Raw genomic sequence first — 26,705 nt, forward strand, 5'->3', positions numbered from 1 at the left:
GCTGAGCGCAGAGTTGTAGGACTTAAGGGGGAATTTAAAATGTTGGAAATCACCACAGGTGCGTGATTTCCTCCACTACCGTTCAGCAGTCTGTGAGCATTGCTGAAGATATCTGGTCTGTTTAGTGTGCCACAGTTGCTGTCGAGTGATTGATGTACGTTGAAGAGTGGAGGGTGCAGTTTTGTCAAGTGTTGATTTTAGTGCAGAATTATACTGTAGAGTCACAAGGTTTGGACAAGAGAGGCAATGAAATGTCAGAGAGCAGAGGACTCAGTTGAGTGGAAAAGTCTGGGAGATCCAAGACATTTAAATTCCTGTAAGTTTTTTGGGGGCTTGCAAAGATGTAGCAGGTAGAATAAGAGAGAAAGTTAGTAGATGGTGGTCAGAGAGAGGAAAGGGTAAGTTAAGGGAGTTGGAAACAGCACAGAGATTTGTGAAGACTAGGTCTATGGAGTTGCCTTTACAGTGTGTTGGAGATGTTGTCCACTGGGACAGGCCTAAAGAGGGGGTAAGGGATAGAAGTTTAGAGGCAGCAGGCGTGTTAGGCTTATCAAGGGGTATATTGCAGTCCCCTAAGATAAGAAAAGGGACATTACAAGAGAGAAAATGTGAAAGCCAGGCTTCAAAGTGGTCCAGAAATTGTGATGCTGGGCCAGGGGGCCGATAGATAACTGCAACACGAAGAGCTATAGGGGAGAAGAGGCGGATAGCATGAACTTCAAAAGATGAGAAGGAAAGAAAGGGGGCTGAAGGAATGCAGTGAAAGGTACTGTGTGGAGACAGGAGAATTCCTACTCCTCCTCCTTGTTTGTCTCCAGGCCTGGGAGTGTGACTGAAGTGCAGGCCGCCATAGGACAGAGAGGCTACAGCAGTTGTGTTAGAGGAGGAAAGCCGAGTTTCAGTGAGGGATAAAAGGTTAAGTGAATGTGAAATAAATAGGTCGTGAATAGATGTAAGCTTATTGCCTACTGAGCGTGCATTCCAAAGGGCACACGAGAATTGGGGTGTACTAATAGAGGTGCAGTTAATGAGGTTTAGAGGGTTACGTGGGCAAGGTGTATGAGGTGTCATTTGGGGTAGTGATCTGAGGGAAGCAGAGGGTAGACCTGGGTTAGGCGAGACATCCCCAGCTACAAGAAGAAGAAAGATGGTGAGTGAAAGGAGATGAAAATGTGTCTTATGTGAGTGTTTAAGTTTAGAATCAGTGAAGTATGGCTGGTAGAAGAGAGGGAGAAATATGAATGTTCTGATTGTTGTTTGTGAATGGAAGAGCTGGGACTAATAAAGGGACACTAAACCCAAAAAATTTCTTTCATGATTCAGGTAGAGAATACAATTTTAAACAACATTCTCCTTTACTTCTATTATCTAATTTGCTTCTTTCTTTAGATATCCTTTGCTGAAGAAATAGCAATTCACATGGGTGAGCCAATCACACAAGGCATCCATGTGCAGCCACCAATCAACAGCTACTCAGCCTCTCTAAATATGCTTTTCAGCAAAGTATATCAAGAGAATGAAGCAAAATAGATAATAGAAGTTAATTAGAAAGTTGTTTAAAATCGCATGCTCTTTCTCAAGCATGAAAGAAAATGTTTGGGTTTCATGTCCCTTTAAGGAGAAGGGAGGAAAAGGTTAATGCGGAGATTAGAAAGTGTAGCATGTTTGCATTTAATTGTGGGAATTTGAAAAGTACTTATCTATGTTGTCCACTCCTTTGTATAACTCTGTTGTTATAACTCTCTCTACACTTATGAACTAGCACACTTAGGGCTAGATTTATCAAAGGCTAGGCGAACTCTGTATGTGCTTCGCCTGTAACTGCGCCCCAGCTCGCCTCCGGAGAAGCACACGTGCGCCTGAATTTATCATAAAAATAGAGGTAACTTTGTGTAGGCGAGCTGGGGCGTAATAATGATAAATTTCGCCTGTCGGAAACGGCATTTTCTCCCTATTTACTCCCTATTTATCACAGTACATCCCTATAAATATTTACGCCACCATGTTTTGATTATTAAAAATGTTTTTTTTTTTTAAGTTAATATTTAGCTTATATTTATATTATATAATGTTTCTGTGCTGTTTTTTTATATATGTTGATAATTTAAGATCGCAAAAAATAAATATATTAAAATATCGATCTATATATATAACTGTTGGTACCCATATACGCCAGTGGAAGCGCAAATTTCTGGCAATAACAGTCTCTTCTTGGCGCTGAGCCTTTGAAAAATCAGTTAAAAGAAGAAAGTACTGCATCACAAGATGTAAAAGCATGTATTATAATGGTGTTCTCCTCAGTCTGTATGGCGAAATATACAACACGCAATTGAAGCCGAAATTGCAGTTCCCTATTGGCGTAAAGCAATGATAAATAAGAAACCGGGCGTATTTGTAGGTCGGGCTGTTAAATTACGCCTATTACTAATGTTAATTGTAGCACTCGGGAGCGTGCCTGTGCGCCTAGGCGAATGCACGCTGAGTGGGAAGAAGTTTCTTTCAGATTTGCGCAATTATAGGCGCAGAGTGCTTTGATGAATATGACTATCAGTTTGTATGAGCTATTTTGGACGGAATTAAAGGAGAATGGCTTTGATAAATCTAGCCCTTAGAGAACTACACACGTGCAGTGTAGCACTGATCTAACAAGCTAGCTTGATGGAACAAGCTGGGGATATTCAATTTAAAGGTAATAAGTCACATGATCCTAATTAGCAAAGGTCATAAATTAGAGAAGGATCAAACAAGGCCTAAGCAAACATTGCAGATGGCACCTTTCTTATCAAACTGGAAGACGGAGAAAAGAAAGTTGTTATTTTTTTAAAGGTAATACAGACATACCAGAGATAGATAAGGATTTGTAGGGGGAATAAGCAGTTATGTGATGCAGGGTTAAAAGTTGTGGTTAGGCTCATTGACTGAAAACTGTAGAGGAAGAGGTTTTCTTTATAAACCACATATGAGCAAGGGCTATCTGTTGCTTATGTGTGTAATATTATCATGCTTTTATTTTAATAAAATACAGACAGAGCGTATACAGTCTCCATCAGATTTGCGATTGCTTAGCCCCTCTGTGTATTGTGTTATAGCATGGAGAGAAAAACACTCCAACAAATCTTTAAGCAAACATATTCTGAGCTGAAAGAAGGTCGGTGTACAGTACACAGTAAATGCAGCAAGCGATTTTATCAGGTACATGCAATTTTGATTGAATGTCTGGTTCTAACATCCATTGATCAATTAAATTGACCTTTCAATATCACTGAGCTTTTCAAATTGACTGAATTTGTAGAGTTATCATCCTTTCAAGTGCATCTTGTATGTCCCTTGGAGCATGAAATATGGCTTCACTAAAGGCTCTTAAATGAAGGATGTTAACCATCATAAAATATTGATATGTGCCATAGTAAATTTTCCAAATTACCGACTGGTGTTGGATTTGAAATAGAATAAATTGCAATTCCTTTGAGTAATATTTATTTTTACTCAGTAAAGCTTAATGTCCTATTTTAAGCTATGTGGAATATTAGATTTGGTCTAGAAAAAAATGAATACAAATTTGACCTTGTATTAGACGCATATCAGTTAAAGGGACATGAAAGTAAATATTAAACATTTATAATTCTTTTTTTTTTTTTTTTTTAAACTTCTAAATTTGCTTCTAATATTCAATCTACCGTTCTCTTGGTATCCTTGGTCGAACAGCTTATTTCCATGAAAGCAAACTGAAATAAGCACAGGAGTATGTGTTGACCACTCTAAAGTATAACATTGGTACAAACCCTGTTGTAACACTACTTTGATATAGTACTCAATAAACATGCACGCTCCTGTGCATACCTCAATATGCTCACATAGAAAAGAGCTAAATTGACGTACAAAATACCTAGAGAAAGAAGTAAATGTAATTACTGAAGTATACAGGTAGCCCTCAGTTTACACTGGGGTTAGGTTCCAGAAGGAATGGTTGTAAATCGAAACCGTTGTAAATTGAAACCCAGTTTATAATGTAAGTCAATGGGACATGAGGGAGTTAGATTCCAGTCCCCTCTCAAAATTGTTATAAGTAACACCTAATACATTATTTTTAAAGCTTTGAAATTAAGACTTTACATGCTAAACAGCATTATAAACAGTATCAAATAATCACACAACACAGAATATATCATTAAACTAAGTTAAATGAACAAAAACATTTGCTAAACTGCATGATAAACCTTATGAAATAATCACACAACACAGACTTTACTTGCATTTTTCTGCAAACAGTTCCTTTTATGCAGTCAAATCTGGACTGATTTATAGACAGGAAGTTCCTATAAAAAAAGCTCAATAGCTCATGTCTAGCTAGCTACACTGATTCATTTCAGCCTGCTTGTGTGTATCTTTTGATAGCAGACAGCTCCACCTACTGGCTATTTTAATCAATGCACTGCTTTCTCAATGCTTTTCATTTGCAGTCACATGACTTAAAAAAAGGTTGTTATTCTGAAACGGCGCAAATTGAAACAAGTGTACAATCCATCATAAAAGTTTTTAATTTTAACTTCTATGTCCCTTTTTAATATGTGTTGCATAGTAATGTATTTCTGAATTGTCATCTTTTCCTACTTTGTTCCCTCTTAATAGTGTCTTTCTCCGCCTCACAATTTTCTCCCCCCTCTCAATTTTCTCTCACGTTTTACTTTCCCCGCTATCTTTCTCTTTCCCCCGCTATCTTTCTTTTTCCCCCTCTCTCTTTCTCTGTCTGTCTGTCTATCTATCTTTATCTATCTGTCTGTATCTCTATACACAAATGGTTTAATTTTGAAAATAAAATAAATGCATTGTATAGTTTTCTGAAAACAAGCAGAAGGAAGCCAGTAATCCAGTCAGGACTGGTAGTTTCACAACCTGCCAATCATTGACAAACTGGACTTTACCTATGTGTTGAATCATTTTGCAATGCTTAAAAACATAGCTATTTAGAGTTATGAAAGTTATGAAAAAAATAAATGTTCTAAGGGATGTGAGCATGACAATATGTCACTTTAAGGATATATTTGACTATTAAATATCAAATAAAAAATATGTGATTATGATTTCAGGTTTAAAGAAAGTTCTTGTCGGGGTAATATATAGATATATTTTGACAACCGGTGCAATACTGTGCATGACCTTTTCAAGCAGTGCACTATTTCAGCTACAAGATCAGACCTAGCAGTTCATTTTCAGTTTAATAATATGCAAAGCAATGAAAAAAGAATAAACATTGTCATAACAGGACTTTAAACCAGCAGGAGAAAATGCCCTTTCTTAGAACTTTTATTCTTATAGAAATTATGTAAGTAAATCAGCTCTCTTGTATAAGTGCTTATTGTTGTGGGAATCATGCCCAGAGTAACACTTCTGAAACTCATTTAGAATTGTAAGCACATATTGAAGAATCATGTTCTAGAAATCAAAAACATTGTTTTTTTATATATAACTGGATTTTTACTGCATCAATATTAGGGTTGCTACCCTTTGATCAGCCATTTTGTGGACATTTATTTAAGGGGGTGTCATGTGCGCGTGGAGGGCAATTTGATGCTAAAATAAACATATTTTGAAACTACATAGAGATTTTTTTATGTATCTGTACTCTGCATAAATTACAAGGTGCTGCAAAGTGACAAAATAATCGTCTCGATAACGAGTCTTGTGTTAGGCTTAAAAAGCAGCGTTGGCCGGTCCCAATGCTGCTTTTTAACGCCCGCTGGCATCAGCCAATAGGATTTTTTCTACCTTAATTCCGATTGGCTGATAGAATTCTATCAGCCAATCGGAATTGAAGGGACGCCATCTTGGATGACGTCACTTAAAGGAAACTTAATTTGTCGGGTAGTCGTCGGCCAAGAACGATGCTCCGCATCAGATGTCTTGAAGATGGACCCGCTCCGCGCCGGATGGAAGAAGATGCTGTTTGGATGAAGACTTCTGCCCGTCTGGAGGACCTCTTCTGGCCGGTTGGGTGAAGATGTCTCACGGTAGGGTGATCTTCAAGGGGTTAGTGTTAGGTTTTTTTAATGGGGGATTGGGTGGGTTTTAGAGTAGGGTTGGTTGTGTGGGTGGTGGGTTTTAATGTTGGGGGAGAATTGTACTACTTTGGGGCAATGTCCCACAAAAGGCCCTATTAAGGGCTATTTGTAATTTAGTGTAGGGTAGGGCTTTTTTTTATTTTGGGGGGCTTTTTTATTTTGTTAGGGGGATTAGAGTAGGTGTAATTAGTTTAAAAATCTTGTAATTATTTTATTATTTTCCGTAATTTAGTGTTTTGTTTTTTTCGTACTTTAGATAATGTTATTTAATTGTAATTAATTGTATTTAATTTAGTTAATTTATTTAATTATAGTGTAGTGTTAGGTTAAGTTAAGTGTAACTTAGGTTAGGTTTTATTTTACAGGTAAATTTGTATTTATTTTAGCTAGGTAGTTATTAAATAGTTAATAACTATTTAATAACTATTCTACCTAGTTAAAATAAATACAAAGTTGCCTGTAAAATAAAAATAAACCCTAAGATAGCTACAATGTAACTATTAGTTATATTGTAGCTAGCTTAGGGTTTATTTTATAGTTAAGTATTTAGTTTTAAATAGGAATAATTTAGTTAATTGTAGTAATTTTATTTATATTTATTGTAATTATATTTAAGTTAGGGGGGGTTAGGTTTAGGGGTTAATAAATTTATTATAGTGGTGGCGACGTTGTGGGCGGCAGATTAGGGTTAATAAATATAATGTAAGGATTCAGCGATGTCGGGGGCAGCAGATTAGAGGTTCATAAGTATAATGTAGGTGGCAGCGGTGTCCGGAGCGACAGATTAAGGGTTAATAAGTATAATGTAGGTGTTGGCGATGTCAAGGACGGCAGATTAGGGGTTAATAAGTGTAATATTACGGGTGTTTAGACTCGGGGTTCATGTTAGGGTGTTAGGTGTAGACATAACTTTTATTTCCCCATTGGAATCAATGGGGCTGTGTTAGGAGCTTTACGCTGCTTTTTTGCAGGTGTTAGTTTTTTTTCCTGCCGGCTCTCCCCCATTGATTCCTATGGGGAAATCGTGCATGAGTACGTTTTACCAGCTCACCGCTAACGTAAGCAGCGCATGTATTGAGGTGAGATGTGGAGCAAAATTTTGCTCTTCGCTCACTTTTTTGCGGTTAACGCTGAGTTTGTAAAAACCCAAAATACCAGCGCTGTCTGTAAGTGAGCGGTGAGCATAAACTGCTCGTTAGTACCGCACAGCCTCTAACGCAAAACTCGTAATCTAGGTGCAAATATTTCATTTTATAATTAAAAATTTTCTTTTATAAGCAAAGGTATAGAATCTCAAATTTTTATGTTTTGGGAAGTTGAACTACTACTAGAAAAAATTTAATTTTGCACTTTTTATATTGTGTTTTTCTTCTTCTTCTGATAAGTGTTTTTTCCTTTTTAAAGGGGCTTGGTCTTGAAAAAAAAAAAAAGTATAATTTTTGCGGGTGCCTCACTAAATAGCAAATGGGGCCAATGGTGACTCTTTCACAACAATGACTGGCAAGCTATGACAGGCAGAAGTATTCTTTTTTGATTTGTGCCTTCAGTGCCATGTTCTTGTGATTCTTCAAAACAGTCACTTTGTATACAAAGTAAACAGGGGGTGCTATACAACACACAAAGTTACCAGGGTAACTCCTCTTCTTAAGGTCTGGGAAAACAAACCTGTAAAAACGCCTAATAGTGTAGACTCTGTGATTTATGAAAAAGATAACAAAATCACAAGTAAAATGGCACTATATAGATGGATAGTGCAAATAGGCAGGGTGGATGTCACAGCCACCAGCTGGCTGATGCACCCGGGAACAACATCTAGGGGAATTCCTTCTTAGACACAACTTCACAAGAGTCTTCAATATCCGGCCACAGGCAATCAGAAAAAATCCAGCAGCCACTTTTAACAAACAGTACGCTGCAAATATATATCAATCTCATAGGTTTTTGGAGCAAGATGCTGTTCTTGCATCTTCCTCTAAACAGCTATATGAGATTGTGATACATTTGCAGCATATTGTTTGTGGAAAGTGGCAACTGGATTTTTCCTGATTGCCTGTGGCCGGATAGTGGGGTTGACAAATGCATATGAAATCTTCTGGCTAAGTTAGTTATTTTTATTTAAATATAATATGTAGAATAATTTAATCCCTTCAGAAGTACAGAAGTACCTCAGAGATATTTTGGGTTTAGTTCCAATCCAGACCACCGCTATAAAGCTAATATTGCAACAAAGTGAGCCACACTATATTTATTTATGTATTTGTTTATATATCTATATCTATCTATCTATCTATCTATCTATCTATCTATCTATCTATCTATATAATGTGTGCGTGTGTGTATACATGCATATTTATGTGTAAATATGTTGGGAAATGGTGCCTTTCTTCAGGGTTGCCAAGAATCTTTAATTAAAAAAAAAACACAATATCTTCGAAGCGCAGTAAAGCAAAGCACAATAAAATGAGGTACATCTGTAGGACAACAATTCTAGTTCCTCTAGGATTTGTCAAGCCCTATCCTAAATTGTACTTGTTTTTATTTTCTTGGATTCTGTCTATCTGTCTATCAATCTATTGATCCATCTATACAAAACGTTACACCGTGCTTGTTAATTCAGTAATGTTCGTTTATTTCAAGTTTTCACAATATAAGACTATTCATGTATTGAGACATTCAGCACTAATCACGCTTTAAGTTTTTTATATATATATATTATTATTTTTTTTGCAGGTCCTAACATCATGTCGCGCCTTTCTCTTGACTGCACGGGTTCCCACCAAGGTAAGGAATTTTCTCTCTTGCTTCTACTATCCAGTGGCAGCTCGTGGGTAATTCAAATGGGGGTTCACAAGATATAAATTGTGAAAACTAAATTTGCATTTATGACGTAACTTACAGGTCAAAATACATTTTCTGTTTATTTTTTCCCATTAATCGGATAAAAAATATACTATTTAAAAAATTTTTTTTTAATGAACAAACCCAGTATTGCAAACAAACTGCAGAATAAAAAAAGCAAGCTTTTTACATTACACAACTGTACACAACACTTGTATGGCAGAGTCCATTGTCATAAACAGGTAGCCTGATACAATGTGCGCATGCTATAACTAAGACACTTAGGGATAGATTTAACAAATACCGTTGCTCCATAACTGGTCTGCCTGCTCTAAGGCCACAAACTGATGGTGCAATGATAAATGCCAACAGCGTATGCTGTCGGCCTTTATCAATGTGCAGCGGACATGATATGCTACATCATATCATGTCCGCTCGCATTATGATAAATCTACCCCTTAGTAACAGCAGCATACTTTTTGTATCACCTGTCATGATTGGTTTAAAAAACAAAAATTAGCCCTTTATAGTACTAAAAACTAATATCTGCAGCTCAGTTGCAGATAATCACTATAAGGGGTTAATCTATACTATGAAAGTAATTGTTTTTTTTGTTAATGACTTTGACTTTATGACCCCCACAGGGATAGGCAAGAGGTGTTTAATACCTCTTTTTGCATACATGTGGCATGATTTATTACAGTAAAAACCATGAGATCCATCTTTCTCTTGTTAAGTGTATCCAGTCCACGGATCATCCATTACTTGTGGGATATTCTCCTTCCCAACAGGAAGTTGCAAGAGGATCATCCACAGCAGAGCTGCTATATAGCTCCTCCCCTAACTGTCATATCCAGTCATTCTCTTGCAAGCCTCAACCAAGATGGAGGTCGTAAGAGGAGTGTGGTGTTTTATACTTAGTTTATTCTTCAATCAAAAGTTTGTTATTTTTAAATGGTGCCGGAGTGTACTGTTTATCTCAGGCAGTATTTAGAAGAAGAATCTGCCTGCGTTTTCTATGATCTTAGCAGAAGTAACTAAGATCCATGGCTGTTCTCACATATTCTGAGGAGTGAGGTAACTTCAGAGAGGGAATGGCGTGCAGGTTTTCCTGCAATAAGGTATGTGCAGTTAATATTTTTCTAGGGATGGAATTTGCTAGAAAATGCTGCTGATACCGAAGTAATGTAAGTAAAGCCTTAAATGCAGTGATAGCGACTGGTATCAGGCTTATTAATAGAGATACATACTCTTATAAAAATGTAATATAAAACATTTGCTGGCATGTTTAATCATTTTTATATGTATTTGGTGATAAAACTTATTGGGGCCTAGTTTTTTTCCACATGGCTGGCTTGAATTCTGCCTAGAAACAGTTTCCTTAGGCTTTCCACTGTTGTAATATGAGTGGGAGGGGCCTTTTTTAATGTTTTTCTGTGCAGCTAAAAATACTGACAGAGACATCCAGCTTCTTCCTGCATGATCCAGGACATCTCTGGAGGGCTCAAAAGGCTTCAAAGTCGTTTTTGAGGGAGGTAAAAAGCTACAGTAGAGCTGTGGCAGTTGTTGTGACTGAAAAAACAAAAAAACAAAAAACAAAAAAAAAAACGTTTTTGTCTTTTATTATTCAGTTTTGGGTATTAAGGGGTTAATCATCCATTTGCAAGTGGGTGCAATGCTCTGCTAACTTGTTACATACACTGTAAAAATTTCGTTAGTGTAACTGCCTTTTTTCACTGTTATTTCAAATTTTGACAAAATTTGTGTTTCTTAAAGGTGCAGTAACGTTTTTTATATTGCTTGTAAACTTGTTTAAAGTGTTTTCCAAGCTTGCTAGTCTCATTGCTAGTCTGTTTAAACATGTCTGACATAGAGGAAACTACTTGTTCATTATGTTTGAAAGCCATGGTGGAGCCCCATAGGAGAATGTGTACTAAATGTATTGATTTCACCTTAAACAGTAAAGATCAGTCTTTAACTATAAAAGAAATATCACCAGAAGATTCTGACGAGGGGGAAGTTATGCCGACTAACTCTCCCCACCTGTCACACCCTTTGCCTCCCGCTCAGGGGATGCACGCTAATATGGCGCCAATTTTATCAGGGACGCCCATAGCGATTACCTTGCAGGACATGGCTGCAATCATGAATAATACCCTGTCAGAGGTATTATCCAGGTTGCCTGAATTAAGAGGCAAGCGCGATTGCTCTGGGGTTAGGAGAAATACAGAGCGCACAGATGCTGTAAGGGCCATGTCTGATACTGCGTCACAATATGCAGATCATGAGGACGGAGAGCTTCAGTCTGTGGGTGACATCTCTGATTCGGGGAAACCTGATTCAGAGATTTCTAATTTTAAATTTAAGCTTGAGAACCTCCGTATGTTGCTTGGGGAGGTATTAGCTGCTCTGAATGACTGTAACACAGTTGCAGTACCAGAGAAATTGTGTAGGCTGGATAAATACTATGCGGTACCGGTGTGTACTGATGTTTTTCCTATACCTAAAAGGCTTACAGAAATTATTAGCAAGGAGTGGGACAGACCGGGTGTGCCTTTTTCCCCACCTCCTATATTTAGAAAAATGTTTCCAATAGACGCCACTACACGGTACTTATGGCAGACGGTCCCTAAGGTGGAGGGAGCAGTTTCTACTTTAGCAAAGCATAACACTATCCCGGTTGAGGACAGTTGTGCTTTTTCAGATCCAATGGATAAAAAATTGGAGGGTTACCTTAAGAAAATGTTTATTCAACAAGGTTTTATTTTACAGCCCCTTGCATGCATTGCGCCTGTCACGGCCGCCGCGGCATTCTGGTTTGAGGCCCTGGAAAAGGCCATCCATACAGCTCCATTGACTGAAATTATTGACAAGCTTAGAACACTTAAGCTAGCTAACTCATTTGTTTCTGATGCCATTGTTCATTTGACTAAACTAACGGCTAAGAATTCCGGATTCGCCATCCAGGCACGTAGGGCGCTATGACTTAAATCCTGGTCAGCTGACGTGACTTCGAAGTCTAAATTACTCAACATTCCTTTCAAGGGGCAGACCTTATTCGGGCCTGGTTTGAAGGAAATTATTGCTGACATTACTGGAGGCAAGGGTCACACCCTTCCTCAGGACAGGGCCAAAGCAAAGGCCAAACAGTCTAATTTTCGTGCCTTTCGAAATTTCAAGGCAGGTGCAGCATCAACTTCCTCCGCTTCAAAACAAGAGGGAACTTTTGCTCAATCTAAGCAGGCCTGGAAACCTAACCAGTCCTGGAACAAAGGCAAGCAGGCCAGAAAGCCTGCTGCTGCCTCTAAGACAGCATGAAGGAACGGCCCCCTATCCGGTGACGGATCTAGTAGGGGGCAGACTTTCTCTCTTCGCCCAGGCGTGGGCAAGAGATGTTCAGGATCCCTGGGCGTTGGAGATCATATCTCAGGGATATCTTCTGGACTTCAAAGCTTCCCCTCCACAAGGGAGAGTTCATCTTTCAAGGCTATCTGCAAAGCAGATAAAGAAAGAGGCATTCCTACGCTGTGTGCAAGACCTCCTAGTTATGGGAGTGATCCATCCAGTTCTGCGGACGGAACAAGGACAGGGTTTTTAGTCGAATCTGTTTGTGGTTCCCAAAAAAGAGGGAACCTTCAGACCAGACCAATTTTGGATCTAAAGATCTTAAACAAATTCCTCAGAGTTCCATCTTTCAAAATGGAAACTATTCGGACCATCCTACCCATGATCCAAGAAGGTCAGTACATGACCACAGTGGACTTAAAGGATGCCTACCTTCACATACCGATTCACAAGGATCATCATCGGTTTCTAAGGTTTGCCTTTCTAGACAGGCATTACCAATTTGTAGCTCTTCCCTTCGGGTTGGCTATAGCCCCGAGAATCTTTACAAAGGTTCTGGGCTCACTTCTGGCGGTTCTAAGACCGCGAGGCATAGCGGTGGCTCCGTATCTAGACGACATCCTGATACAGGCGTCAAGCTTTCAAGTTGCCAAGTCTCATACAGAGATAGTTCTGGCATTTCTGAGGTCGCACGGGTGGAAAGTGAACGAGGAAAAGAGTTCTCTATCCCCACTCACAAGAGTCTCCTTCTTAGGGACTCTTATAGATTCTGTAGAAATGAAAATTTACCTGACGGAGTCCAGGTTATCAAAACTTCTAAATGCTTGCCGTGTTCTTCACTCCATTCCGCGCCCTTCAGTAGCTCAGTGTATGGAGGTTATCGGCTTAATGATGGCGGCAATGGACATAGTGCCATTTGCGCGCCTTCATCTCAGACCGCTGCAATTATGCATGCTGAGTCAGTGGAATGGGGATTACACAGATTTGTCCCCTCTGCTAAATCTGGATCAAGAGACCAGAGATTCTCTTCTCTGGTGGTTGTCTCGGGTACACCTGTCCAAGGGTATGACCTTTAGCAGGCCAGATTGGACAATTGTAACAACAGATGCCAGCCTTCTAGGTTGGGGTGCAGTCTGGAATTCCCTGAAGGCACAGGGATCGTGGACTCAGGAGGAGAAACTCCTTCCAATAAATATTCTGGAGTTAAAAGTGATATTCAATGCTATTCTGGCTTGGCCTCAGTTAGCAACACTGAGGTTCATCAGATTTCAGTCGGACAACATCACGACTGTGGCTTACATCAACCATCAAGGGGGGAACCAGGAGTTCCCTAGCGATGTTAGAAGTCTCAAAAATAATTCGCTGGGCAGAGTACCACTCTTGCCACCTGTCAGCAATCCATATCCCAGGCGTGGAGAACTGGGAGGCGGATTTTCTAAGTCGTCAGACTTTCCATCCGGGGGAGTGGGAACTCCATCCGGAGGTGTTTGCTCAGTTGATTCATCGTTGGGGCAAACCAGAGTTGGATCTCATGGCGTCTCGCCAGAACGCCAAGCGTCCTTGTTACGGATCCAGGTCCAGGGACCCAGAAGCGACGCTGATAGATGCTCTAGCAGCGTCTTGGTTCTTCAACCTGGCTTATGTGTTTCCACCGTTTCCTCTGCTCCCTCAACTGATTGCCAAAATCAAACAGGAGAGAGCATATGTGATTCTGATAGCACCTGCGTGGCCACGCAGGACTTGGTATGCAGACCTAGTGGACATGTCATCCTTTCCACCATGGACTCTGCCTCTAAGACAGGACCTTCTGATACAAGGTCCTTTCAATCATCCAAATCTAATTTCTCTGAGACTGACTGCATGGAGATTGAACGCTTGATTCTATCAAAGCGTGACTTCTCCGAGTCAGTCATTGATACTTTAATACAGGCACGAAAGCCTGTTACCAGGAAAATCTACCACAAGATATGGAGTAAATATCTTTATTGGTGTGAATCCAAGAATTACTCATGGAGTAAGGTTAGGATTCCTAGAATATTGTCTTTTCTCCAAGAGGGCTTGGACAAAGGATTATCAGCTAGTTCCTTAAAGGGACAGATTTCTGCTCTGTCTATTCTTTTGCACAAGCGTCTGGCAGAGGTTCCAGACGTCCAGGCATTTTGCCAGGCTTTGGTTAGAATTAAGCCTGTGTTTAAACCTGTTGCTCCCCCGTGGAGCTTAAACTTGGTTTTTAAGGTTCTTCAAGGAGTTCCGTTTGAACCCCTTCATTCCATTGATATTAAACTTTTATCTTGGAAAGTTCTGTTTTCAATGGCTATTTCCTCGGCTCGGAGAGTCTCTGAGCTATCTGCCTTACAATGTGATTCTCCTTATCTGATTTTTCATGCAGATAAGGTAGTTCTGCGTACCAAACCTGGGTTTTTACCTAAGGTGGTTTCTAACAAGAATATCAATCAAGAGATTGTTGTTCCATCGTTGTGCCCTAATCCTTCTTCAAAGAAGGAACGTCTTTTACATAATCTGGACATAGTCCGTGCCTTGAAGTTTTACTTACAAGCTACTAAAGATTTTCGTCAAACATCTTCCCTGTTTGTCGTTTACTCTGGACAGAGGAGAGGTCAAAAAGCTTCGGCAACCTCTCTTTCCTTTTGGCTTCGGAGCGTAATACGCCTAGCCTATGAGACTGCTGGACAGCAGCCCCCTGAAAGGATTACAGCTCATTCTACTAGAGCTGTGGCTTCCACCTGGGCCTTCAAAAATGAGGCCTCTGTTGAACAGATTTGCAAGGCTGCGACTTGGTCTTCGCTTCACACTTTTTCAAAATTTTACAAATTTGATACTTTTGCTTCTTCGGAGGCTGTGTTTGGGAGAAAGGTTCTTCAGGCAGTGGTTCCTTCCGCTTAATCCTGCCTTGTCCCTCCCATCATCCGTGTACTTTAGCTTTGGTATTGGTATCCCACAAGTAATGGATGATCCGTGGACTGGATACACTTAACAAGAGAAAACATAATTTATGCTTACCTGATAAATTTATTTCTCTTGTAGTGTATCCAGTCCACGGCCCGCCCTGTCCTTTTAAGGCAGGTCTAAATTTTAATTAAACTACAGTCACCACTGCACCCTATGGTTTCTCCTTTCTCTGTTTGTTTTCGGTCGAATGACTGGATATGACAGTTAGGGGAGGAGCTATATAGCAGCTCTGCTGTGGATGATCCTCTTGCAACTTCCTGTTGGGAAGGAGAATATCCCACAAGTAATGGATGATCCGTGGACTGGATACACTACAAGAGAAATAAATTTATCAGGTAAGCATAAATTATGTTTTTTCAATAACATTGTGAGAATGTGTGTGTGTATATGTATATGTATGTGTATATATATATATATATATATATATATATATATATACATACACAGTATCTCACAAAAGTGAGTAGTACACCCCTCACATTTTTTTAATTCTTTTATTATATCTTTTCATGTGACAACACTGAAGAAATGACACTTTGCTACAATGTAAAGTAGTGAGTGTACAGCCTGTATAACAGTTTCAATTTGCTGACCCCTCAAAATACCTCAGCACACAGCCATTAATGTCTAAACCGTTGGCAACAAAAATGTGGAAATGTCCAAATTGGGCCCATTTAGCCATTTTCTCTCCCCTGTGTCTTGTGACTTGTTAGTGTTACAAGGTCTCAGGTGTGAATGGGGAGCAGGTGTGTTAAATTTGGTGCTATCGCTCTCACACTTTCTTACTGGTCACGGGAAGTTCAACATGGCACCTCATGGCAAAGAACTCTCTGAGGATCTGAAAAAAAGAATTGTTGCTCTACATAAAGATGGCCTAGGCTATAAGAAGATTGCCAAGACCCTGAAACTGAGCTGCAGCATGTTGGGCAAGACCATACAGCAGTTTTACAGGAGAGGTTTCACTCAGAACAGGCCTCGCCATGGTCGACCAAAGAAGTTGAGTGCACGTGCTCAGCATCATATCCAGAAGTTGTCTTTGGGAAATATATGTATGAGTGCTGCCAGCATTGGTGCAGAGGTTGAAGGGGTGGAAGGTCAGCCTGTCAGTGCTCAGACCATACACTGCATCAAATTGGTCTGCATGGCTGTTGTTCCAGAAGGAAGCCTCTTCTATAGATGATGCACAAGAAAGCCCGCAAACGGTTTGCTGAAGACAAGCAGACTAATGGCATGGATTACTGGAACCATGTCCTGTGGTCCGATGAGACCAAGATAAACGTATTTGGTACAGATGGTGTCAAGCATGTGTGGTGGCAACTAGGTGAGGAGTACAAAGATAAGTGTGTCTTGCCTACAGTCAAGCATGGTGGTGGGAGTGTCATGGTGTGATCCTGCATGAGTGCTGCCGGCACTGGGGAGCTACAGTTCATTGAGGGAACCATGAATGCCAACATGTACTGTGACATACTGAAGCAGAGCATGATTCCCTCCCTTCGGAGACTGGGCCACAGGGCAGTATTTCAACATGATAATGACCCCAAACACACCTCCTTGATAACCACTGCCTTTCTAAAGAAGCTGAAGAAGGTGATGGACTGGCCAAGCATGTCTTCAGACCTAAACCCTATTGAGCATCTGTGGGGCATCCTCAAATGGAAGGTGGGGGAGCGCAAGGTCTCTAACATCCACCAGCTCCGCAATGTCGTCATGAGGACTCCAGTGGCAACCTCTGAAGCTCTGGTGAACTCCATGACCAAGAGGGTTAAGGCAGTGCTGGAAAATAAGGGTGCCCACACAAAATATGGACACTTTGGGCCCAATTTGGACATTTCCACTTAGGGGTGTACTCACTTTTGTTGCCAACGGTTTAGACATTAATGGTTGTGTGTTGAGTTATTTTGAGGGGACAGCAAATATACAGGCGGTACACTCACTACTTTACATCGTAGCAAAGTGTCATTTCTTCAGTGTTGTCACATGAAAAGATATAATAAAATATTAACAAAAATATGAGGGGTGTACTCACTTTAGTGAGATACCGTGATTCGGAAGAGTTCCTTCCTTTATCAAGTCTGAAGCAATACTGACCAATTCAATGGAATTTACAGATTGTATCTTAAAACACAGAATAGCTAAGAAGACAGTGCAGGGAGAGGAGGAGGTAATGCACTCCAACCTGTTTAATTCTGGACTAAATTTGGACTCTGGATTCTTAACACATTATCAAAAATTTTTGTAATGTACTTTCATTTAGTCAATTACATTGTATATTCCACATTCTTTATACATAGGTACACAGGTAAGCCTTTTGTCTTTTTTAACTTTTGTATTCCCCCTGTATATACAATTTCACATCTTTATAGATATTGATTCAATGTTGATATACAACTTTATGTCAGTATATGCTCTATGTATAGCTATATATTTCCCCTGTCTGTTCTCCTACACTGGACACTGTCTGCCTGTTACCTAAGCCCCCCTCATGATTTTTACAACACCTCCTCCTCTCCCTGCACTGTCTTCTTAGCTATTCTGTGTTTTAAGATACAATCTGTAAATTCCATAGAATTGGTCAGTATTGCTTTAGACTTGATAAAGGAAGGAACTCTTCCGAAAGCTTGTCAACTTATAAATGTATAGTTAGTCCAATAAAAAAAGTATCATTGCTCAATGCAATACTCTTGTTATTTTGATATATATATATATATATATATATATATATATATATATATATATATATATATATATATATATATATATATATGTGTGTGTGTGTGTATGTATATATATATATATATATATATATATACATACATACATACATACATACATACATACATACATACATACACACACAAAACACACACACATTTATATGTGACCTCCTGCTCCGCCTAAATCTGTTAGCACTTAGCACGCTGTTACAGTTAACTCTGTGTCTACCAACAAGGGTTGCAGCATGTCTCACAGCAGCACCCTGTGGCAGGCACGGGATAAAAACAAATGCAGCAAACTTTTGTTTAGAAGGGGAGGGAGGCTACACTAAAACAAACTATGTACATACAGATTGAACAGTTTCTATAGACAGGATTGAAAGCTGAAAGGTCACGGCAGAGAGCTCGGGAGGACTGGAGCCCAGCAGTGTGGGTGGCGCCCTGGGCAGCTGCATGGTTCGCCTGCCCCTAAAAACGGCCCTGACTATAAACAAAACCCACACTAGTCCAAACGGAGAAATCAAGCTCTTAAAATTAAAAACACAAAGTTAGCTGCTTTGTCTCATGGAAGTACAGTTTCACAATACCTTAGCCAGTTGTGTAACAAAAAGTAAGATGCCAGTTCAGGAGCAAGTGTTTTCTTTTTTTTTGTTTGTTTTAATTTTTCTTGTTTTTTCCTTCAAAGCTAAATAGGGGCACCGGATCGCACGGGGAAGGGGGGCAGTGGGATGTTTACATACCTAATAGCAGATAACTAATATGCAGCTTCTCTTCTCGGCATGTCCTCACTATCTGAAACCGACAAAGCTCCTCCTCCCACACACACAGCTCTCAGTGTGCGAGTGTCACGTGATGGCTGGTTCTCACTCACACACTGAAAGTTGTGCGATTAGCAAGGCTATGGGCTGGGTTGTGGGAGGTGCTGCAGGCAGAAAGTTGAAAGGGCTTTTTGAGAATACTTCTATCTATTGCACGTAAAATGGCAACAAAAAAAATGTAGACAAAACTGCAGTGGAGCCTGTAGGAAAATATATATTTATTCAGACAAAAAAGTTTTATTTATTTAATTTGTTAATTTTTTTTATTTCTTTCTAACTTATTTTTTTAATGCTGTGGTTCAGGGGAACCTCCACTGCTTGTATCCAGTGTTACAGTAGGATGTTTAGAGCATTACACACATACATATGTTGGCCCTGTAGCCCTGATTCTTTGGCATAAAGATGATTTGTCATCTGTAAAAACATTTACCTGTACTACTGCAAATCACTACTGCAAATCTGTATCTCATCTCATGTCACTCTCCCTCTTGCTTTTACTTACTGATGGTGACATCTCCCCTAATCCTGGTCCACAACCACTGCCAAGCCGTGCACATCCATGCGTACCATCCCATAGACTCTGCAAACCTTACTCACATTCCTCTTGCATAAAAAGCCACTACCCCTTTCATTTGCGCACTCTGGAACTCTCACTCTGTTTTAAACAAGCTCACTTCTATACATAACCTCTTCATCTCCCGCTCCCTCAACCTTCTGGCCCTAACAGAAACCTGGCTCTCTCCCCTAGACACAACATCCACTGCTGCTCTGTCACATGGGGGTCTCCACTTCATCCACACTCCAAGGTCTGGTAATAGACAAGGATGTGGTGTAGGTATTTCTTCTACAAGATACGACGAGTCCACGGATTTCATCCTTACTTGTGGGATATTAACCTCCTGCTAACAGGAAGTGGCAAAGAGCACCACAGCCGAGCTGTATATATATATAGCTCCTCCCTTCCCTCCACCCCCAGTCATTCTCTTTGCCTGTGTTAGTAATAGGAAGAGGTAAAGTGAGGTGTTAGTTTTAGTTTCTTCAATCAAGAAGTTTTTTATTTTAAATGGTACCGGTGAGTACTATTTTCCTCAGGGAGATATGGAAGAAGTTTTCTGCCCTGAGGTTGATGATTTTAGCAGATGTAACTAAGATCCATGTTGGTTCCCACAGAGCTTCTGAAGGTAGTACAAGAGAAATCTTCAGTGTGGAGTACGGTTTCATGCTACAAGCAGCATTGAGGTATGTTCAGTCTTTTAATTCTGAGGAGACTTGGTATATCAGAACTGGCTGACATTTTTTTCCCTGCAAGGGAAGGGGTAAGCAGTAGACCTGTACACAAAGGATATTACTGAAAATCCTGTGTTTATTTCTTTAATTGACATGGTACTGGGCTGAAAGCAGTATATAAAAGGGACACTGGGAGAGGCAGCTTAACGGTTTTTATTTGGGAGACAAATAATCTATCATAAGATATGGCGTAAATATCTTTATTGGTATGAATCCAAGGGCTACTCATGGAGTAAATTTAGGATTCCTAGGATTCTGTCTTTTCTCCAAGAAGGATTGCAGAAAGGGTTATCAGCAAGTTCCTTAAAGGGACAGATTTCTGCTTTGTCAATTTTGCTTCACAAACGTTTGGCAGATGTTCCAGATGTTCAGTCTTTTTGTCAGGCTCTTACCAGAATTAAGCCTGTATTTAGACCAATTACTCCTCCCTGGAGTTTGAATTTAGTTATTAGAGTTCTTCAAGGGGTTCTGTTTGAACCCATGCATTCCATAGATATTAAATTGCTATCTTGGAAAGTTTTGTTTTTGGTTGCTATTTCTTCTGCTCGTAGAGTTTCTGAGCTTTCAGCGTTACAATGTGATTCGCCTTATCTTATATTTCATTCTGATAAGGTGGTTTTGCATACCAAACCTGGATTTCTTCCTAAGGTTGTTTCAAATAAGAATATTAATCAGGAAATTGTTGTTCCTTCCTTGTGTCCTAATCCTTCTTCTAAGAAGGATCGTCTGTTACATAACCTGGACGTGGTCCATGCCTTGAAGTTTTACTTACAGGCGACTAAGGATTTCCATCAATCATCTTCATTATTCATTGTTTATTCTGGAAAGCGTAGGGGTCAGAAAGCTACGGCTACCTCTCTTTCTTTTTGGCTGAGGAGTATCATCCGCCTGGCATATGAGACTGCTGGACTCTCTTGACCTGATCTTTAGCTATCAATGCACTCTCTCAAGCTTCACAAACTCCCCCTTTCCTCTTTATGACCACCATCTCCTTACTTGCAACATATCATCCCTTCCTACAACTCTTCCTCCGTCTACTCCTCACACCAAACAGCTTGCTAATTCCTTCAAAATGCTCCTCTCATCCTTCTCCTCCTTTTCCTGCCCTGAACAATCTATCTGCCACTATAATTCCACACATATCCGTCCCTGACAATCTCGCCCCTCTTCAAACCCAAAATGTCTGTTCTCCACTTTCAATACTCTCCTCCACCCTCCCCCACCTCTTAATACAACTTCTCTGTCAGCTCAAGACTTTGCCAGCCACTTCAATAACAAAATTGACTCCATCAGAAATGAAATCAGCTCTCAACATAATTCCATTCTCCCCCCCCCCCTCAAATGCTCTCACTCAATCACAACCCACATAAACTGAAACTTAGCTCATTCTCCCCTGTTACTGAGGAAGAAGTTTCGGCACTTATACGGCGCTCTCACCTCACTACCTGTCCCCTTGACCCTATCCCCTCACAGCTACTCCCCTCCCTCTCTGCTACCCTTACCCCTATACTAACACACATTTTCAACCTCTCCCTCACCATCATATGTCCTTAAGAGGTTAAATGTACTCATACACCTGACATTTTGGGTTTGTATGATTTGTGTATAGGCTTGTGCACAGTTTTATTTTTATTATTGTACACTTTTCACAAGTTTAACAACTTCATTGTGATAATTTTATTTTGCTGTATTTTAATATTAGCCCGAGAATAATGTGCAGATTTATGTTTATTATATTAGTCTAAAGATGGAGAAAAAAATGTTTGTGTTCATAAAGCAATTAGTGACCCCATGTTGTAACCTAGGTCTCCTTCCCTGTAAAGACTAGTTAGATGCAGTTAGTCTAGCAGGAAAATGGAAAGCCCAGAATTTCCAGAAATAATTTACAGGAAATTATACAAAATTAAATATTGATTCTGTATATTGCTGTATGCATGTCTCTTGTCGTTCGCTCACCAGATGTGTTCAGCTAGCTTTAGTAGCATATTGATGCTCCTTTAATAAATAATATGAAGATAATTAATCAACTTTTATAATTGAAGTAAATTGGAAAGTTGTATAAAATTGTATACTCTATCTGAATTATGAAAGAAAAATGTTGCGTTTTGTACCCCATTTCTCTTAATGTCCATTTAATAGCACAAGCTCTCCTTTCTAGCCAGTGCAGTTTCACTTTCTAACTACTCGATGATACACATGCTGCATAATGTTCAGTAGGTTATAAAGGGTGTGCATGTGCACTTATAGATTTACCATGTGAATGAATAGTCTTATGGCAAGATGAATGTTTGCTTTGCACCTCTTTTGGTTTCATTGTTCATAACTTTGACTGCAAAGAGAATGAATGATTACTCCTACTGTACGTGCTCATCATAATCCTGGCAGATGTCTATATGCAGCTGAGCAGTATGAATGAATTGCAGAAAGGCTACAAAATCACAGGCATGATGGGAACGATAAATGTCCCTAGTTGCCGCCTCTCCTTCATTCTGTAGCTAGAACCTTATCAATCACATGTTTATGCTGTTTTTCATATGGGTAGACACAAATAACAAGCACCATCAGGAATGGATTGGCCTTTTTATTATGTTCTTTAAAAAAAAAAATTAGCTGAGATTCTGCTCTTCAAGTTTTGTCAAGCTGCCACTGCCAGTGATTTCTGTTGTCTGTATATACATGGCAGCTACTCTGTTCCATGTTTTTGAAACAATCACTTGATTACCATAAACAAATCTTATGATAGAGTGTTTCTCCCAACTGGTACATTTTATCTTTTATGAATAAATGATTACACAATAAAAGAAAATATTTAAACTAATTATGCTACTGTTACTATTATATCATGTCTTGCCTTCTTCAACTTTAGTGTAAACTAATATTTAAAGATTTATTTTTTAATACTATTTGTATATAATGGTTGTACAGAAAATCTAATGCAGATACTAATTTCATACAGTTAAACAAATATGCATCTTTGAAATGTTAATCAACTAAACTATTAATTTTAACAAGCGTAAATATAAATAATTAAAGGGATAGTAACGTCCACATTAAACTTTAATGATTCAGATAGGGCATGTCAACAACTTTCTAATTTACTTTTATCATCAAATTTATTTGTTCTCTTGTTATTCTTAGTTGAAAGCTAAGCATAGGTAGGCTCATATGCTAATTTCTAAGCCCTAGAAGGCCGCCTCTGCATTTGACAGTGTTTCACCACTAGAGGGCCTTAGTTCATGTGTTTCATATAGATAACACTGCTTATGCACGTGAAGTTATTTAAAGGGACACTCAAGTCAAAATTAAACTTCATTATTCAGATAGAGCAGCAACTTTAAACAACTTTCCAATTTACTTCCATTAACAAAATGTGCACAGTCTTTTTATATTTACACTTTTTGTGTCACCAACTCCTACTGAGCATGTGCAAGAATTCACAGCATATACGTATATGTAGTTTTGATTGGCTGATGGCTGTCACATGATACGGGGGAGTGGAAATAGACATAACTTTGCAATTTATTTAACAAAAATCTACTACTCATTTGAAGTTCAGACTAAGTGCTATTGCATTGTCTTCTTATCATGCATTTGATTATGCAAATGTACAGTGTTGACTGGTCCTTTAAGAGTCAGCACTAATTGCCTGAAATGCAAGTCTGTCAAAAGATCTGAGCTAAGGAGGCATTCTGCAGATGCTTAGATACAAGGTAATTACAGAGGTAAAAAGTAAATTTCTGTAACAGTGTTGGTTATGCAAAACTGGGGAATAAAGGGATTATCTATCTTTTTTAACAATAACATTTTTGGTGTTTACTATCCCTTTAAATTCCTGTGGTTACTTTTATGTATGCTGGTAGTGAGGGAGCACTTTACTCAGGCCGGATTGGGAACAAAAAGCAGCCCTGGAAAAATTTAAAGATCAGCCCTATTTTCTGTTGAAACCATGCAACATGCAGACATCCCATTTCTCTTAAAGGGACATTATACACTCATTTTTTATGTGCATAAATGTTTTGTAGATGATCTATTTATATAGCCCATAAAGTATTATTTTTTTTTTTATGTATAGTTTTGCTTATTTTTAAATAACATTGCTCTGATTTTCAGACTCCTAACCAAGCCCCAAAGTTTTATGAGAATACCGTCAGCTACCTTCTCCAGCTTGCTGCTGTTTGTGTAATGGGTCTTTTCATATGTAAAAGAAGGGGGAGGGGGGAGTGTCTTATTTCCCACTTGCAGTGGGCTTTCCAGCTACCTTTTTCAACAGAGCTAAACTGAGAGCTTCTAAGTAAGTTTTTAAACAGTTTTATACTGGATTTTTATATCAGTATCTTTGCATCTTATTCTTTATAGTAGTGTCTATTACATGCAGTTAAATGAAAATGAGTGTATACTGTCCATTTAAGGACATTACTGGGATACTCCTTCCCCCAATATTTGATTTTTCAGAATTAATTTATATTAGTTTGTAATAAAAAAGGCAGATAGTGGTTACATAGGCAACCTACAAACCAATTGTATCAATGACTCCCTGGGAAAATGGTTATCCATAGTGTTGTTTGGAAAAGACACTCAAAACAGTGTGTCACAGTGTGACTTGACTAGCTGCTAGAACCATTTGAAGGGGGGCTACTACAATGGTCCATTGTCTAGGAAATAAAACTTACAAGGAAATATTTTATGATCTTAATACATATAGCTTAGAGGAAAAATAGAGGTGATACAGCGGCATCGCCTCACCAGAAGCACCTCCCCCTTATATTTTAGCTGGCCAGCCCCTGCTGCAGCCCACTGGGAAATATCCTGGTAGGCCAATCTGGCCTTGAGTTTACTGCGGTTAATATATTGGCTGGTTCACTTTCCTGGACTTTACATACAGTATAATAAAGAATTCCTGCAAGATCATTCTAAGAGCTAGCTCTCAGACCCATACATTTTTGTAGATCTATGATGCACATGTAGTAGTTTAAGCTTTCTAAACAAGACAGAATATAAATAATGTGTCCCAGTAGTGTTAGAAAAACACTTTTTATGGAAAATAAAAATAATCCAAGCTTAGAAGTTGTTCAATTTAGGAATTTAAAAGCATATACAATTTTTTATGTATGTTGACAAACCATTATAAGGATAATTTTAAGGCATGCAATTTCTGCACTAGCGAATTAGGCTTACCATGTGTTTAACCCCTCACTAAGTTAAAGAGTCTTAAAACCTATTTTGTTTCATGTAATTAGCAAGAGTTCATGAGCTATTGACGTATGGGATATACATTCCTACCAGGAGGGGCAAAGTTTCCCAAACCTTAAAATGCCTATAAATACACCCCTCACCACACCCACAATTCAGTTTCTCCAACATAGGTGTGTCCGGTCCACGGCGTCATCCTTACTTGTGGGATATTCTCTTCCCCAACAGGAAATGGCAAAGAGCCCAGCAAAGCTGGTCACATGATCCCTCCTAGGCTCCGCCTACCCCAGTCATTCTCTTTGCCGTTGTACAGGCAACATCTCCACGGAGATGGCTTAGAGTTTTTTAGTGTTTAACTGTAGTTTTTATTATTCAATCAAGAGTTTGTTATTTTAAAATAGTGCTGGTATGTACTATTTACTCAGAAACAGAAAAGAGATGAAGATTTCTGTTTGTATGAGGAAAATGATTTTAGCAACCGTCACTAAAATCCATGGCTGTTCCACACAGGACTGTTGAGAGCAATTAACTTCAGTTGGGGGAACAGTGAGCAGTCTCTTGCTGCTTGAGGTATGACACATTCTAACAAGACGATGTAATGCTGGAAGCTGTCATTTTCCCTAAGGGATCCGGTAAGCCATGTTTATTAAGATAGTAAATAAGGGCTTCACAAGGGCTTATTAAGACTGTAGACTTTTTCTGGGCTAAATCGATTCATTATTAACACATATTTAGCCTTGAGGAATCATTTAATCTGGGTATTTTGATATAATAATATCGGCAGGCACTGTTTTAGACACCTTATTCCTTAGGGGCTTTCCCAAATCATAGGCAGAGCCTCATTTTCGCGCCGGTGTTGCGCACTTGTTTTTGAGAGGCATGACATGCAGTCGCATGTGAGAGGAGCTCTGATACTTAGAAAAGACTTTCTGAAGGCGTCATTTGGTATCGTATTCCCCTTTGGGCTTGGTTGGGTCTCAGCAAAGCAGATACCAGGGACTGTAAAGGGGTTAAAGTTAAAAACGGCTCCGGTTCCGTTATTTTAAGGGTTAAAGCTTCCAAATTTGGTGTGCAATACTTTTAAGGCTTTAAGACACTGTGGTGAAAATTTGGTGAATTTTGAACAATTCCTTCATATTTTTTCGCAATTGCAGTAATAAAGTGTGTTCAGTTTAAAATTTAAAGTGACAGTAACGGTTTTATTTTAAAACGTTTTTTTTGTACTTTGTATCAAGTTTATGCCTGTTTAACATGTCTGAACTACCAGATAGACTGTGTTCTGAATGTGGGGAAGCCAGAATTCCTATTCATTTAAATAAATGTGATTTATGTGACAATGACAATGATGCCCAAGATGATTCCTCAAGTGAGGGGAGTAAGCATGGTACTGCATCATTCCCTCCTTCGTCTACACGAGTCTTGCCCACTCAGGAGGCCCCTAGTACATCTAGCGCGCCAATACTCCTTACTATACAACAATTAAC

The 26,705-nt window shown here is 39.2% G+C and overlaps 1 protein-coding gene across 3 annotated transcripts in view; it reads left to right on the forward strand.

Annotated features, from left to right (window-relative positions):
- Positions 1-26,705, forward strand: part of CARMIL1 (capping protein regulator and myosin 1 linker 1) — a 668,567-nt gene that overhangs the window by 200,112 nt on the left and 441,750 nt on the right. For all 3 annotated transcript variants that reach the window (XM_053714815.1, XM_053714816.1, XM_053714817.1), the window contains exon 3: positions 8,790-8,840. In XM_053714815.1, coding sequence (XP_053570790.1) covers positions 8,790-8,840 — 51 coding nt within the window. The remainder of the gene's footprint in view (positions 1-8,789; positions 8,841-26,705) is intronic.

This window comes from Bombina bombina, chromosome 5, assembly GCF_027579735.1.
Source record: "Bombina bombina isolate aBomBom1 chromosome 5, aBomBom1.pri, whole genome shotgun sequence".
Lineage (NCBI taxonomy): Eukaryota > Metazoa > Chordata > Amphibia > Anura > Bombinatoridae > Bombina > Bombina bombina.